Source organism: Chaetura pelagica, unplaced genomic scaffold (genome assembly GCF_000747805.2).
Source record: "Chaetura pelagica isolate M959 unplaced genomic scaffold, ChaPel_1.0 scaffold453, whole genome shotgun sequence".
Classification (NCBI taxonomy): domain Eukaryota; kingdom Metazoa; phylum Chordata; class Aves; order Apodiformes; family Apodidae; genus Chaetura; species Chaetura pelagica.
This window is the reverse complement of record NW_009952879.1, coordinates 4,519,471-4,535,275: the sequence shown is the minus strand read 5'-3', so window position 1 is coordinate 4,535,275 and position 15,805 is coordinate 4,519,471. Positions and strand designations below refer to the sequence as shown.

The window sequence follows — 15,805 nt, the reverse complement described above, 5'->3', positions numbered from 1 at the left end:
CCGATCTGCGTGTTGTTGTTTTCTCCAATGGCAGATTATGTGGCCCAGTTTTGACGCTGACCTCTTGGCGGGGGCTGCAGCAGGGTTTCTGTTGTCCTGTCTCATCCTTTTAGATGAAGGATGGGAGAGACGGGTGCGCTTCACACTTGGCCACCTCACCGTGTCATTTAAATGTACCATTTTTTCTGCATCTCTTTATTGCTTCAAAAACAAGTTTGAACTTGGGGCATGTATGTGTGTCAGGAAAAGAGACAGATTTGAAAGCTGCCTTGATTCACCAGAGGGGATTCACCAGGTGCCTATGGAGGGAGATTATATACAAATGGTGTTATCAGGGAGACTTGAGCTCCTAAAGGATTTTGAGAAGCTGGGTCAATGAGCCGCTTCTTTTCTCTCCAAAGCTCCATCATTCTCTCTCCTCTCCCATTTGGCTCTGTGAAAGCAGAATATGGCCCACCTGGTCATTCCTGTCCAGCCTTCTTCTTTAAATGAAAACCAGAAAGCAATAAAAAATAGAAAGTAGGTGTGAGAAGCTTTTGTATTCATTTTGAAACCAGGAAATACGTTCTGAAAATGGTATTGTGAGCACTGGTTTTCAGTTTTTGTATGCAGAGGTGTGGGATGTTTTCTGGGCAAATGTTCTTTGTAAGCAGTAGAGAGGAACCATCTTCTGTTCCTCACCTGTCATTGTCCTGTTCTATCACCAGCCTATACTTTGGCTTCAGAGAAGACTACTCGTTGCTTACCTGATATTGCACAGTCCCTAAATCTGCATTAAACATGGGCTCATGTTTTTAAGGGTAAAGCTTTCTGGATATTCTTGTGCTTATTGTTTTCTTTCTGGCTGTCTTGTTTGAGGGATTCTTTTTGTTTAAGATGTTCTCTGTTTTACAGCAATGTACTGCTCCTAAAGATGACCTTTATGGTATCAGTGCTTATTTGTACATAGAACCCAGAACAGAAACAGAGCTCTTTCTGGACACAACTCCTCCAATTCTGGTTTGAAGGCTATCTTGATTTCAGAAGCAGTGGGGGGAGCTGAGGGTGGGATAAGTAAACTTATCTAATGTCTTGGCCTTGGGACATGTGCCAACTTCCATCATAGAGCATATGTTTCCTAGTTTTAAGCCCTGTAGCCTGATTCAGCCAATTTTTCTGTACCTCAGCAAAGCACCTTTACTTTGGTCTGGGACATAGCCAGAGTGTGAGCTGGATGATTGCAGAGAGTTTGCAGGAAAATATAGCAGGAGAGGTCTGAAGGACCTCGCACCCAGTCTGGGAGCACAGCTGGCAAGAGCTTTGGTCCAGCAGCAGGAGGAGCTGAAGTACCCAAATGTAGAGGCATCTGTAGGCTGGAAAGTAACAGGGAAAGTGAAGAGCTGAATAGATAAAAATACTTCAAAGTTGTCACTTATTAAGCAGTTATGTCCTCTTTTTCTGGTCAGTACAGACAGGGGCTTTGATTTTTTGGTCTCCTTGTGAAGACAGGTTAGTACAGTGATGGCTGGAGAGAGGGGAAAGTGTTTGGGGTGTTTTTTAGTGCTTGTTTTGCTTCTGAGTAACTTTGTCGGAATTCTCTGTGCTCTGCTCTGCAATAGTTTTGCCAGCTCAGAGGGAGGCTGTGAAGTTTAATCAATTAACTCTGTAAATCAGTTTGAAATGAGTAGGTGCAGAGTATCTGAGAGGAGGCAAGATTTTAAAAATAAATAGTACAATATCATTTTCCTGTCACTTGGGAGGCATTTTCTGTAGCACAGGCTTCCCCAGGCAACACTAAAGTTGACTCATTGATGGTCCAGGTCTGTGGGTCTACCACACATCTCGGTTCTCCCAGATGTGCTTCCTTCCAGCAATTGGGAGTGGAATCTGAGATACTGCCTGTTTGGCTGGGATTTCCATCGGGGTGGTCAGAGGAACAGCCTGCCAAATGCCTGGGAAGGTGGAAAGGTGGTGACAGAACATTTGCAGAGCGGGTCTTCGGTGTGCACATAGATGACACGGGGCACAGGAGTCATGCCAGACCTGCTGAGCTTATGCTGTAGGAGAGACCTGGGAACGTGCAGGAAATTTAAAGCATTCCTAATGTGACAGGCTATCTTGCAGGGGTGTGAAGCAAGCAGACTTCTTGGGTTCCATGCTGCTTCATTTGGAGAGAGGTTTGTGGTGGTGGCAGATCTGGGTGAAGGAGGCAGGAAACGCACTGCAGCCGCTGAGCCTGTGTCAAGGTGCTGCAGATCAACGCTATGCCCCAAACCAGTTGCAAACATCTTGGCTCCTCTATCCAGCATGATGCTCTGAAGTGATGCTAGATCTTGTCCAGAAAGTAGCCAGGGACGGCATTTGCGAGGGGCCACCTGTTTTGAAAGGTCAGAGTTGATGCATTGCAATGTGCTCTAGTAATCCTGAAGTGCAGGTGCTGATTTTTCCTGGGACCGCCTGGAATCTGGGCTAATTTGGGCACCTCCCAGCAGCCCTTTGAACTGTCAAGTCAGTGGCTAAAGGGCGGGGGTTATGTATGCTACAGAATTTGGGTAGGAAGACCCCCAGTGCTGAGTGACTCCTGAAAATACTGGCCTGGTTAAAAAATGAAAAGAATCCAAATCCGATTTGAAAACGGAGTGATAACAACTGTCAGCCTGGAAGCTTTGAAGAGAACTGGATGCTTTGTTTTTAAAAGAAATTGTAACGTGGATAATAAACTTTGTCCGGGTTTTTTTGTGTGTGAACTAACATCAAATGCCTCTTCCTTCTCTGAGGAAGGAGCGAGGAGGGGAGGGAAAATCCTTGGTCCTAAAGCAGCAAGTACATCACATCAAACATGACTATGTTAAATACTAAAATGTTCAAAGTACAACTGAGATAGATAAAGGCTTTGATGGGAAGTGGATATTTCCCAGGGACATTACAAGCAATAATCCAGATGTTCTGGTGTAATGCAACGAGTGTCCATGGATAGATGGGGAGCTCAAGCCAAGCAGCGCCTGCTGTAGGCTTTAGCCCTCCACTCCCATGCTGTTACGCCATATGGAAGCAATCTCCAGGCCCCTTTAATAGCCAGCTTTGGATTCCATTTTCACAGGGCTCATAGAGCTAAGTGGAGCTGTTTTATGGACAAGTTAGATAGAAGCCTTTCCAAGATAAACATCCAATTTGAAATTAGGACATACCAAGCTGCAAAATTATTTTAGGGCATATTTCATGGAAGCACTGCCATTTTTCTAAGGCGATTGCCAGACTGTAGAATGCCCTTTGATCCCTTGTGGACATTACTCCCTTTTTTATAAAAAGGATTTTGAAATAGTTGCAGTGTTTAGGGAGGAATATATCTGCCGGGACTTTGAAGTATGTCCATGGGAACAGTCATGCTTTAGCTTTTTTGGCCTAAAAGACAAACTTAAAAAAAAAAAAAAGGGGGCAGGAGGGGAGAAAAAGAGAAGAAGAAATTACATTGCAGCTGGATGTATGAATCAAAATCTCGTTTTCTTTTTAAAGGTAGGAATTTTTAACCAGTGTGCCAGGAAAGCCAAATGGGGTGTTTAAATAGAAGTGTATTAATGTGCTTGTGGGACTCAAAGAGTTAGGTCTTTTTAACCAGTAAAAAGCAAGTAAAAAAAAAGTGAGTTCACCGCCCATGATTTAAGAATTTTGTTGCTGGGTAATTGATCCATAAAAAGTAATCTTCAGGCATCAGGTGCTTTTGCAATCGTTTTATTTAGCAACAACATTTCTTGCTTTTAAAGCTAACACGTCCTGTTCTAAAGTGACTTGTGAGATCTTCTCCTCCATCTTGCTCCCACCTGTATATGACATGATTGAAGCTCCGAAGTGTGGCGAGTTAAAAGTTGCTTCACAAGAATAAAATATGGCAGGATTTTTACTGCAAGAAGAAAAGTATAGCCTTGAGTTTTAATGTTTCCAGCTCACTCCCCCCAAATAAAGGCCTATTTAATCATCCTCTGTCCAATAAAATATTGCCAGTTAGCAAACTGTTAGCGCAGCCATGCTATGTAGGATGGAGCTGTGAAGGTAACAAATGTGGCTACCAGGTATCCATAACTCCAGATAAAGACCCTGGTGGTGTCAGTGTTTTTTCAGCAGGCGTCAGTATTTTTGATTCGTGAGCTTGGTTTCTGGAAGTAGGAGCTCCAAAGGCAGCAGGCACAGAGCTAATGCGGCCAACGATCGGTTGAATGATTGAGGATGCGGAAGATGTGTGTTCAGCCTTTCACCTGGCCACAGACATTATCACTGTGGGCTGTTTCCCCAGAAGGAACAGACCTGCATTTAACGGATGTAGCTGGAGGCATTTAAGAGTTTACTTTCTCTCCTCTCACTTTCCTCCCCAGCACTCCCCTGTGCCTTTCCCTGAGCCAAGGTGACAGATTGCTCTCAATGCTTGAGGTCTGTTCTTACCAGAGCTTGGCCAGGTTAGCTCTGCTGGTCTAAGCTGACCCTGCTGGTTCTGCTCTGATACTGAGTGAACACAGTCCCTTCACGGGACCAGCCTTAGTACAGTACAGGCAGAAAATCCATAGCATATTACTGCCCTCCATTCTCTGCTTACTCCCGGGGGATCGTGGTACCTCTTTTGTTTCTGGTGCTTTTGTATCAGAGTTAGTTTGAGCATGAAAATGTTGGTTTGGGTGTGTAAATGTGTTGCTGACTTGCTTTTCAGTCGAGCTTCATGCGGAGCGTGCGACTCTCCGACTCTTTGCGCAAGAACCAGTTGTGGAATGGGCTGGTCACCATCACGCTCTTGGAGGGGAAGAACATCTCCAGAGGGGCCTTGACAGAGATTTTTATTCTCCTCAAACTGGGAGATCAAAGATACAAGAGTAAGGTAAGTATTAAGGATTTTCTGAAGTTTGCTCAAGCCACTAAGATCCTTGGTGTTTCTTTTATTGGTGTTGATACCTCAGATGGAATTATTCTTGAGTCTCTTTAGCATAAACAAGATTAAAACCAGGAGACCAGATCCGGCACATTAACGTTTTACTAATATGTTTTACATGCCAGTATAGAAATAGGAAGTTAAGAATATTGTGTGTATCTGTTTTGTGCATTTAGCATACTCATCATATGGATGGATGTTTGACATAACTATGAAATGAAATAAAGCTACATGCATCACACATGTGTTTTGTTCTCTGCCAATACAGAAGTTGGATTTGCAATGTTAGGTATGCTGGAAAAGCAGACCTGAAGTGGTTGCCAGTGCAGGGGAATTATTATTTTTTTTATAGCACCTTTCTTGAAAAACGTTAGAGATAGCAGAACCTGCCCCTCAATCACCCCACCAACACATAGAATACACCATGGTTTTCATTTGATTTTTTATTCTTTCAGGCTGTGTTTACTTGTATCCAGTACTGTTTCATGGTAATCTAAGAAATTAATGGGATTCCCAAAGACACACATTTCATCTCCAAAGTGTAGTAAGGAGGGAGGGTATAATTAGAATAATATCCTGTTGAAAAAGCAAGAGTTCTGTGTGTCATGAACTGGAAGTGTGGAGGGAGGAGGAAACAAACCCCTCCTGTAAAAATGTACAGAGCATAACATTCAGATGTGGGTGCATCTGAAACTTGCACTCTGTCCCCCACATTGGACCTCAAACCAAGGGTCATAATACAATGTTTTCATTTAGAAAAGCAGCTTTGAAAATTAACACATGGGTTAGTTATTTTAGAATAAATATACATTATTGGAGTTAAGATTCCTTTTTATGTTTCTCTTTAATGGTCCGTAACCTGTGTCATGAGTCTGCAAGACTGCAGTGTTTGCAGTCATAGAAAATTAAAAGGTTTAAAATGAGAAGTCAGGTACATTATGTGGCCTGCAGGGAGCTAATTGCTTAGTTTTTCTGCCTGAGGTCCACTAAAAGTTGGGGACTGCTGCTTTTGCACCCTAATCAGACTTCAAATTGGCATGTTCTTTCCTGGAGTTTATTCAGCTTATGAAGCATGATCTCTCATGGTCCAGCAAAGAGACAGGGTGGAAGAAATCCTAGTCATGGTCCAGCTAATCCTATCTCCTGTTCTCACAGTGGCCGTGCTGATACTGATGGTGGGTAGTGTAGCGTGATCTAAACTGCAGGTCCCAATCCAGTGAGTACTCAGAGTAACCTGATCACATGAGCAATCCCACCCAACTCAGAGGGACAATTTATAGATACCAAACTAACTGGGTGTTGATAATTTCAAGGCTGCTCCTTCTTTGCCTATATCTTCACACAAAAGGGTGAAAAATATTTAATTAGGTTCCTGAAGTCATTCAAACTTGTTTTCAGGTCTTAGTTCGCAAAAGGTTTAGTCGTTGATTTCTTTCAGTGTATGAGGTTGAATATAACCATAGTCCACTGGAAGTGGAGCTGATGGATCCACCTTGCATTTCAGAATTGCTCCAGCCAGTTATTCATATCACGCTTGTATATTTGTCATGGCTGGGAGAGAGGAAGATGAGACTGTGTGTGATGGGCTGAGGATCTTTGGTTGGAATGCCCTTAGTATTTGATGCTCTAACATCCACCCTTGTTCTTGTAGAAGAATTGATATGTGCTTTACTGTGTAAATAAGTACCGTTTAAGAAAAGTAAATACTATAACTGCATGTTTTCTAGACACTGTGTAAGAGTGCAAATCCTCAGTGGAGGGAACAGTTTGATTTTCACTACTTCTCTGACAGGAAGGATATGTTGGACATAGAGGTCTGGAGAAAGGATAACAAAAAGCATGAGGAGCTTTTGGGAACGTAAGTCTGGGTTTTTTTTGGAAGATGTTAAGTTAAAGAGACAAATGTGATTTTTATATACTTTAAAAAAAAATAATTCATCAATTTGTTTTCATTACAAGTAGTATACTATATGTTTCTCTCCTTGTTCCAGTCATGTCTGGATGCCTCTGTATGTTTATTAAAACCTATTACTAGGTAATTGATTAACCATGACCTGAATGCAGAGACACCCAAGCCGACTCTGTTCACACTGCAAAATCCCAAATCCTGTGGGAGCTCAGTGGCAGTGGTTGCTGGGAGAGCTGGTGGCAGCCAGGAGGCAGTACTTGTCTGCATGTGAATGGTGATACCGCTCCAGGCCTCTCCTGCTGTGCAGGCTTGATTTGCAGCCTCAGACTGGTGTCACCTTGGGGAACTTTGTGTTCCTTTTGAGTGGCACTGGTGTCCCTTTTCTCTGTTTGCATCTCAGGGGCATGTCGTTGTAGTCTTGTTTACATGTGGGTCCTGTTACCTGAGCTTGCTTTAGTTGGGTGAACTCTTCCCCAGTGCCACAAAGGACTGGTATCAGTGGATTTGGTGCCCCACGCTATTGCACGAGCTCATGTTGCTTAAAGCAGCATTTCCCAGGGGTGGCCTCAAAGGTGGTTTATCCATCAGCTGGCTGGTACCATATTTTGTTCCACTGCAATGTTCTTTTATAGCTTCAAATTTTCACGTAATGATCGAATGCCACATGAGCAGATGAGATGTTTTGTGAGTTATCAGTTTAACCTTTTATCTAAATTTCTTAGTAGGAATAGAATATGATTCCTACTCTTACATCCTATTCTTTCCCTTCCCCTCAAATTCCTTATTTTGTACAGTATTGGTAAGCTTTTTTTTTCCTAGTATTAACCATATCTTTCCTCCTGTTGCCTCCTCCCTTATTTTGCCTTGTGGTGTTGTCCTCTAGACTCATCTCCTTGAACTGCATCTGCACAATTGGCTACAGCCAGCAGCTCCAAGAACCACTTAATTTACCAGGGCCTCTCTTTGGTCTCTGGGTGCTTATCTGCTTGCAGGATCAGTGCCACAACCTCTAAATCCCTAGGGGCAGGGATCCTGTCCGCAGTTTGCCATTCTCACCTGGTGAGGGTTTCACAACTTGCTGACTAAATAACAGTAACTCATAAGAACATTCTCTTACTTTAAGCATTCCAGTAGTTTGAAACTATTCACTGAGAAGAACAATACCCTTTTTGGCTCTACAAATGTTTGTGGTTTTGCAGAGCAGGAAATGTTTTCTGGCTGAATGCTATGGCTCATCACATGGAGAAGTGGCTGAAGATGAATCTGTTCTTTCCATTCTTGTCGTTCCTTTTATTACTTCTGATATTCTGTTTAGAGTTAACAAATGTAGCAGTGTTTGCAGCTTGTTCAGTCTCCCTGATGCTGGAGCAGTTCTTCCTTATGTTTTTTTCCTTTTTTTTTTTTTTCTCTTATTTTTTTTTCTTTCCTGCTGGCTTCTGGCAGGTGGTGTTCAGTGTGGCAAAAAACGATCAGCCAAATACTTATTCTATTATAAAAGATTTCAGCACTGGGAAAGCTTGCATGTGCTAGACTTACCTTAAAGTTATTTTTGCTGTCTATGTCGAGAGAAAATATTGCTGTTGTTGCCTTAAGCACAGCAAATGCACTGTAGCATCAAAGCAGAAAAAAAATTCTACTAGACTTTAAAGAGTGATTGCAAGAATAGGTAAACAGCAAATGTGTAATAACAAGCCTTGTTTGTACAGTGTAGAAACTTTTGCCACCCAATAAATGATACTTTATGAAGGGTTCAAGTGCAGCCTAAACTGGAAAAGGATTATGTAGACAAAACATTATTATGAGGTGCCATGTTTACTGTCTCCATTATTTTCAAGTTGGGTTTTGAGATTTCTGGATTTCACAACATCACTGTAAGGAAGATTCTTTAGTAAAACGTTGGTGGGTTATATTTGGTCACTACGTACAGCAGTGCAACACAACTGCCCTCAAATGCTTCACATGGTTTGATGGAAAAGGCAAAATTTGCTGGATCTTAATTAAGGACTCTGTGGTCAATTTGAGGATTGAGTTAAGATTCATTATGCTCCCCCAGGGCCATGTAGGCTGAACTGTGTTGGTTAGACACACATACACAGTATTTTAAATGAAGCTGAGAAGATGCACAAGGTGGAATCAGGTCTGATAATCCAGACTGCTGAACTTTCATGGAAAAAACCCCTCTGTTAATGCCTTTAGACCCAGGATTTCATGTAGGTTGGATTCCTTAAGCCCCTGGAACGTGGCTCTGCTCCCAGGTTTCAAGGTAAAATATGGTTCTTGAACTAGGACCTGAAGTGTCTGTGGAGACTTTTCTAAGTGTAGAGTAAGAAATGCATTGGGCCTCCAGTACTAAAGACTAACACTTGTGGCCTTTGCTTCTGAGTTAGTGAAGAAACATTCGGTATCATTTCATGTCACCCCTATCACAGAATTAACCCTCACTCTCAGTGCACATTGCAAGTTAAAAGATTATATTCAGCCTACCTGTGTTCTCCTTAGATTTTTCAACTGGATCCAGTTTTTCTCCCTCACTCAAAATACTGCAGTATAGAGTGGTTCTACTGCCAGGGTCCAACACTTAGGGGTGGCTGTGTTTGGGTGCTGGATGAAATAATGCCTCTATTTAGTCTGCACAGAACTGTTGGTAACATTTATTGAGTGCTTTTTGTGTCCTTGGGGATAAGAGGCATGCAATAAACAGAAGATTACATTAATGTATATTAATAAACAAAGGTGTTAACTGTGCTGAATTTGTCCAGGCAGAGTTAAATTGTTTATGCCACGTTGTTAGAGAGTGTTTCTGCATTAAGGGATCCATTTTGAAAAAGAGATGCTGCAAAATGTTGGAGGTTTTTTCCTCACATATTTACCTCAAGAATGAGATTTTAGAAAAACTGCTAGACTTAAGACCATGAGCTATGAGATTGGAGTCCATCCAATATCTGTATGATGAATGCCTCCAGGAAACAGTGTCTTTCCAACAAGAAACAATCCTTATTTTAAAGGCCATGCTGTTGGGATGGAGCAGAAAATCTACTATAGCTGAATCCAAACCTTTAATTTCAATTTCTCCAAGCTGTAGGAAGACTCAGACAACCAAAACTTATCTGTAGCATAAGACAGAATAAGACCTTATTAATTGTAGCCCTGACACCTGTGGCATTTGAAATTCCTTTCCAAATATTAATCATATATGCATCTTACTGTGATAATGATACTGACCTCTTTTGTGAAGGGCTTTCAAGAATTTTGCAGGGAGAAAAATGACAATGATTTGCACAGATATTCTCATACGTATTTATACATATTTAAGGATATTACTCATCAGAATTTGCTGGACTATGGATTTAGTAATAAAATACAACTCCATAATTACTGTGAGAATTTTAGTGAAATTTTAACATTCGAAACACTGATAAAGTTAAATTATTTAACCCCTAAATTGCTGTAGTGTTCTCAAGTAACATGTTTCTGCAAGATAAATAAAATGGGCAGAAAAAAAGAGTTTGGCAGGTAAAGATGACGGCTGTATGTAAAAAAAAAATGATCTTGAATTAGAACTAAAGTTGTGGTATAATCCTCTGCAGGCCTAGAGGTTAAGACAGAGGTGTAGACCTAACTATTGATCAGGACAAGGAAGGAAAGCATTAATTAATTGTGGTTAAAAAAAGTGATGCATTGGTGTGCACAAAGTATTCTTATCTTACAGAACTGCCTCCTACAAAGAGATTCTACTTGCATTTAATATAAAATGTAGCAGAAGATGACAACAGAGAGAGCTATCCTATTCTGAGATAGGATTACTATGTTGAGAACTTAACTCAGGAAATCATTTGCATCACCTGAAATACAGATAATCTTGAGTTTTTCCCTTTGCATTCAGATCAGGCAACTTTTCAGCAAAAAGTGGATTGAGTCCATTAGTTTTATACTCTGCCCATTGTCATAGTTTTTCACCACTTTTCCTGTGAAATAATTATCTGTAATAAGGTCTTGCAGATAAAAAGCTGAGAAAGACGGAAAGGAAGCATTTCTGTTTCAGGAGGATGGGGGGAAGTAGTTTGGAAATCATTAGACTCTTTTTAATAGTGTAGAAGTGTTTGTGTGGAAACTGCTGAATTTATTTAGTAAATTGAATGTCTAATTGTTTCACCAAGCTGCATGCTTTGCAGTCTGATCAATTACGTTGTATAACCTAAATGAAACAGATTGGTTTTGTGTTGTGTTTTGTTTTTTGTTTGGTTTTTTTGTTTGTTTTTTTCCTTAAGACTCTTTTCATTTGCAAGTGCAAATGTGGATTTTCTTTGCAGTTCCTCAAAAGAAAATAGAGAGGCATACCATCACCTTGAGTGAACACAGATGTTTTAAGGAAGTTAGTTTCTGCAGAAATCAGACATGATTTGAGGAAGAAATGCTTGTACTTCATCTCCTGCTGTTTTCCCCTCCACATGTGCATCCCTCCAACCCCCACACCCTTATATTCAATCATTTCTTTGACCTTTGGCTAATCAAATTCTTTTAATAAGAGAAACAATTTCAGTTTGCCAAAACAGGCTAGAATCATGTTTGACTTTTCCTTTGAGATACGAGAGATTTCTGAGTTTATTTATTGGTGGGAGACACAGTGTTGTCTGAACGAGCTGTCTTTTCTCTCTTACCCCATGGAAAGTTCTTAACATGAAAAAGCAAATGCAGCTTTTCCCAGTTTTGAACTGTGAGTGGGTGGTTTATGAAATGCTGATGTGGGAGACATGGCCGGTATTGCCAGCTGAACCACAGACCAGCTGGATGACCCTGAGTTTTCCCTTCTCCTTGCTTCAGTTTCTTCAACTGTAAAAAAAGAAACAAGACCAAAAAACTCCAGATAACAACACATTCCCCCTTTTGCACTGATACCAAAAGTATCAGTAAAACTGCTGCAGCTTGAGAAGCAAATGTGTTAGTGCAGCCAAGGTGATGTTGACCTCCAGTGTGGAAGTGATAAGGTCTTTTTTCTCAAATGTTTGCTTTTTTTGGTGGTGTTTTTTATTTCCTTTCTGTGTATCTTCTCTTGTCATATCTTTCTGAAGACTCTAGGTATAGCAATGAGCTTCAAATGCAACCTCTTACACTTGGAAATTGTGTTGAGAGGCAGCCTACATGCCAAGCAGTATTGGTACCCTTCCTGGTTTATTTTCTTTCTCTTTCAAAGCAATTGAAAGCAGTTAATAAGAGTAAACTTGCAACCTGTTGTATGTTCAGTGCGGTGAATAGCAAAGAGCACACTTAAGGTGAAGGCAGCCCCATTGATTCTGGTGGAGAGCAGCTTACACAAAGAGCTGTGTTTTAATAGATCTGGTTGACTCACAAACTCATCAGAGCGATGACTTTTGCTTCGTAACATAGTTTGTTGGGTTTTCAGGCTGAAATGCTTTAGGATTATTTTTTTTTCCTTGCCCCCCTTAGCACTCACAGAAAATAGGCTGTTAAGGAGCGGAAAGCACGCAATTTATAGCAGATGGGTATAAACCGCTCCAGCACTACTACTGGAATGGGATCAGTCAGGAACACTACATGCACCATTTACCCAGAAGAAACCCACCTGGGGGAACCCTGTGGAATTTGAGCCTATTAAGACAACACCTTAACAAGTTTAGTTTAAATAAAAACTTGTCGGCAGGCGTTAAGCGCAGCGACAGCTCCCGCTCTCTGCCACCCGCCCGCCCTCCCTTGGAGCAGTGTGGCTCCCCTTGCACCGCGCTAACAAAGCTGCTCCTTCCTTCATTTCCACCTCTCCACCCCCCCTCCTTTTTCATCTGTAACTTTTGTTCAGCCCGTTCTTAAAAGCCAAGGCCCATGGAGGTTCAAACAAGTTCCACTCCATTTACTGGACTTCTAAATAGAAGGTATTTAGCTGAGCCAAGTGATTAGGCTTTTCTGTTGTTTTTAACTGCTCCCTTCACGTATGTCTAGTGATCTCTCTCTGCTTTAGCCCATCCTCATCTTTTATTATGATTTCTTTATGAATGTTTCTCTTTTTTTCCTCCTAATTATAGATATATATATAATTTTTTTTTTTTTTGCAGGGAAATATCAGGTTAATGATACGTATTATGTGCAGGGGTTGGGAGGGACTTTTAAGACGATCCTTCCCTTTGGGAAATAGAACAGTATGCTGAAAATGTGGCTCTAGCAAGGCTTGTAAAAGAGATTGGGGCATACAGTATAATGTAGCATAAAATGGACTATGTGACTAAAGAAACTAATCTATTTTAGGCTAATGTTTTAAATTTTACGTTTGCCCCTTTTTTTTCCCCCATGTGAAATAAAATTGTGTCTCAAATCCATCACAAAGCACTAGGGGATTTTAGAGGGGTAGTGAGGCAGGCCAGAGTTAAGTTTTACTTTTCCTACTGTACTCACAGCCCAAACCCTTTACCTCTGCTTACCAGTGTGTGAACCAGAAGCAAAACTGACAGCACAGTAGAAACTGGCTAATTGGTTTCCCATGTTTAATTTTGAGATGCTTCTTTTTTTTTTTTTTTGCATTCTTTCCATTCTAAACAAGCAGTAAGTTTTGATGCCTGCATGTTACTGAAATCAATATAATGTTGCACTTTTTTTTCATAGCTTCTTTTTCTTATTAACCCACGGCAATGTCTTTCTAGGTGCCAAGTTGACATCACTGCCCTGCCAACAAAGCAGACCAATTGCTTAGAGCTGTCTCTGGAAAAACATCCAGGGTCCCTGCTGATGTTGATTGCTGTTGCCCCGTGTACAGGAGTGTCTATCTCTGACCTGTGTGTCTGCCCTCTGGCAGACCCCAGTGAAAGGCACCAGATTGCACAGCGTTACGTGAGTTTGCATCTTTTTGTTTTTCCTCTTCCTTTTTCCTCCTTTTCTTTTAAAGCAGTCAAAATTACAGGAAAATAAAGATTTGTCCAGTCATCATAACATGTCTCCTACCAGAGAAAACTATTACATGGAGAAGTTATTATGTTTGGAGTGACAAGGAGGTTGGCAGGGCAGATAGATTCAAGCAATTTGGCTGCTTGTGTCTGAGTTTGAAACTAATATTTTTCTGTGCAAACCTGGATTGAATTAAGAGGTTATCACAAGGAATGTGAGACACTGAATATCATGGAGAGATCGTAGTATACTTAGCTTTCTTTCCTCCTTTGTTGAGGATGTGTTCTGTACGTTCAACTGCTGGAAGATAAAGCCATGTGGTGGCTTTCACATCTCAACCTTCAAAAGCTGGGCAAGAAGGAGTAATGTCCCTGAAATGAGGTGTGAGATGGAGGATGAGGAATTTGAACAACACAAATTAAAGTCACTTTTAAGGAGAGATTCCTCACTCCCAAATGAGTGTGTTGCCTTTCCAGCCCGTGCTGCTTCTTCAGGTCTTTCTTGTTTTAAGTTGCAGATACTTAAATAAATATGCAGGGCCCCTTCCAATCTCCATCATAACATTAACAAGTAATTTATGTGAATGGAGAATTTCCTTAGGGGCAGGTGGTGTCTGATGACATGAACCTCAGGGTCATGATGCAGTGAGACTGAACATGTATGATTGGGTATATCAGCTGCTGCACTGACACACCACAGCAATAGCAATGGATTTAAAAATGCAAGTCACTTACTCTTTCAAAAAATCATTTTCCTTACTGAATTACAAACAAAATATATCTTTATGCTTTCTTCCTTGCAGTGTATAAAGAATTCCTTTCGGGACATAAAGGATGTTGGTTTCTTACAAGTCAAAGTTTTAAAGGCAGTGGATCTGTTGGCAGCAGATTTTTCAGGTATTTTATTTCTGTTTTGCAACATATGATGCTATAATGTCTTGTGGGTGCTACTTAGGCTTCATGCAGTACTGTCAGTTGAAAACGAAAAAGTAAATCTTCCCATCATTTCTCCAGTGGTGAAACCTGCCTCAGGGAACTGAGATACCAAATGTTTTGACTCCTAGAAGCATGTGACAAGGCTTAGTGGATGGAGATCTGATTTTTCTTTTAGGTCTAAGCCATGTGACTGATAACTTCACACATAGCAGGGTGTGCTGTTGCATTTCGCAACAGGAATATGTAAAATAAGTCAATATAAAGTGATGGTGCCTGCAAAACAGCCTCTGCATCTTCTATTGGGTGTTTTGTGAGTTCACGAATGAGACTGAAAGATTTTGGGGGCATCTGACATGGTGCTGAGTGTGTGGGTGTGGGTGGTGCTGCAGGCTGTCACCCAAAAAAGAAAGCTAGCCAGCTATGGGGATGCGAGTGTGATGTTTTCTCTTACAGCTCATTTGAGGCTTTGATTTGGGATGATCTTTTTGGTGCTCTTACTCCAAGAATAGGATGGAATTTCCGCTGAAATGGACCTCAAGTTTTGCTTGTTCCTGACAGCATTAAACACTAACACCTGTTTCCCCAGGGAAGGTCTAGGGCATTAACACTTTTCTGTAGCAACTGTCTGGATGTTACTATTTTTGTCATCACCTTCTCCAGGATTCTGGAGACCTTTTAATTCCTCTCTGTATCTTGCAGCAGCTCAAAATTCACAGACACAGCATTGTGTGTTGTATATTTGTTATCATAGTAATTTTTTTAAGATAACTTGTCGATAAAGGCAGAAAAGATGCTAGAGAGAGAACACTCAGCCCATTCTCTAGTATGCATGAGGACATGGTAATGTAAGAGAACATTGCTCCTGAAATAAGAACCAAAGGAGGAAGCCCAAGGATAAGCATGATGCTGTGTCAGGTTCAGTTCATTGCTTAAGGCTGCAATGGAAAAAAAAAAATAAAATGTTAGTACAGGCAGCAAAATGTTGAAGAACTTTCTGAAACTTGCAAGCAAACAAAAATCTGCCAGTAATGAAAGGTAGCTTGTACAAAAATGCGTTTCTAAATTGTCTTATTGTATGTATCTATATGGAATTAGGTGTGTAACTGCATCTTAATAAAAAATGTAAGAGCTGTACTACAGCAAAGCAGAACCTTTGGCAAATGACAAGTCTAGAGCTATCTA

At 40.9% G+C, this 15,805-nt stretch overlaps 1 protein-coding gene across 1 annotated transcript in view; it reads left to right on the top strand.

The window, feature by feature from the left end:
* The window catches only part of MCTP2 (multiple C2 domains, transmembrane 2), a 104,111-nt gene that overhangs the window by 28,509 nt on the left and 59,797 nt on the right, over nt 1-15,805 (top strand). The window contains exons 8-11 of the mRNA XM_009995347.1: nt 4,676-4,840; nt 6,619-6,749; nt 13,448-13,634; nt 14,491-14,584. Of these exons, the coding sequence (XP_009993649.1) occupies nt 4,676-4,840; nt 6,619-6,749; nt 13,448-13,634; nt 14,491-14,584 (577 nt within the window). The remainder of the gene's footprint in view (nt 1-4,675; nt 4,841-6,618; nt 6,750-13,447; nt 13,635-14,490; nt 14,585-15,805) is intronic.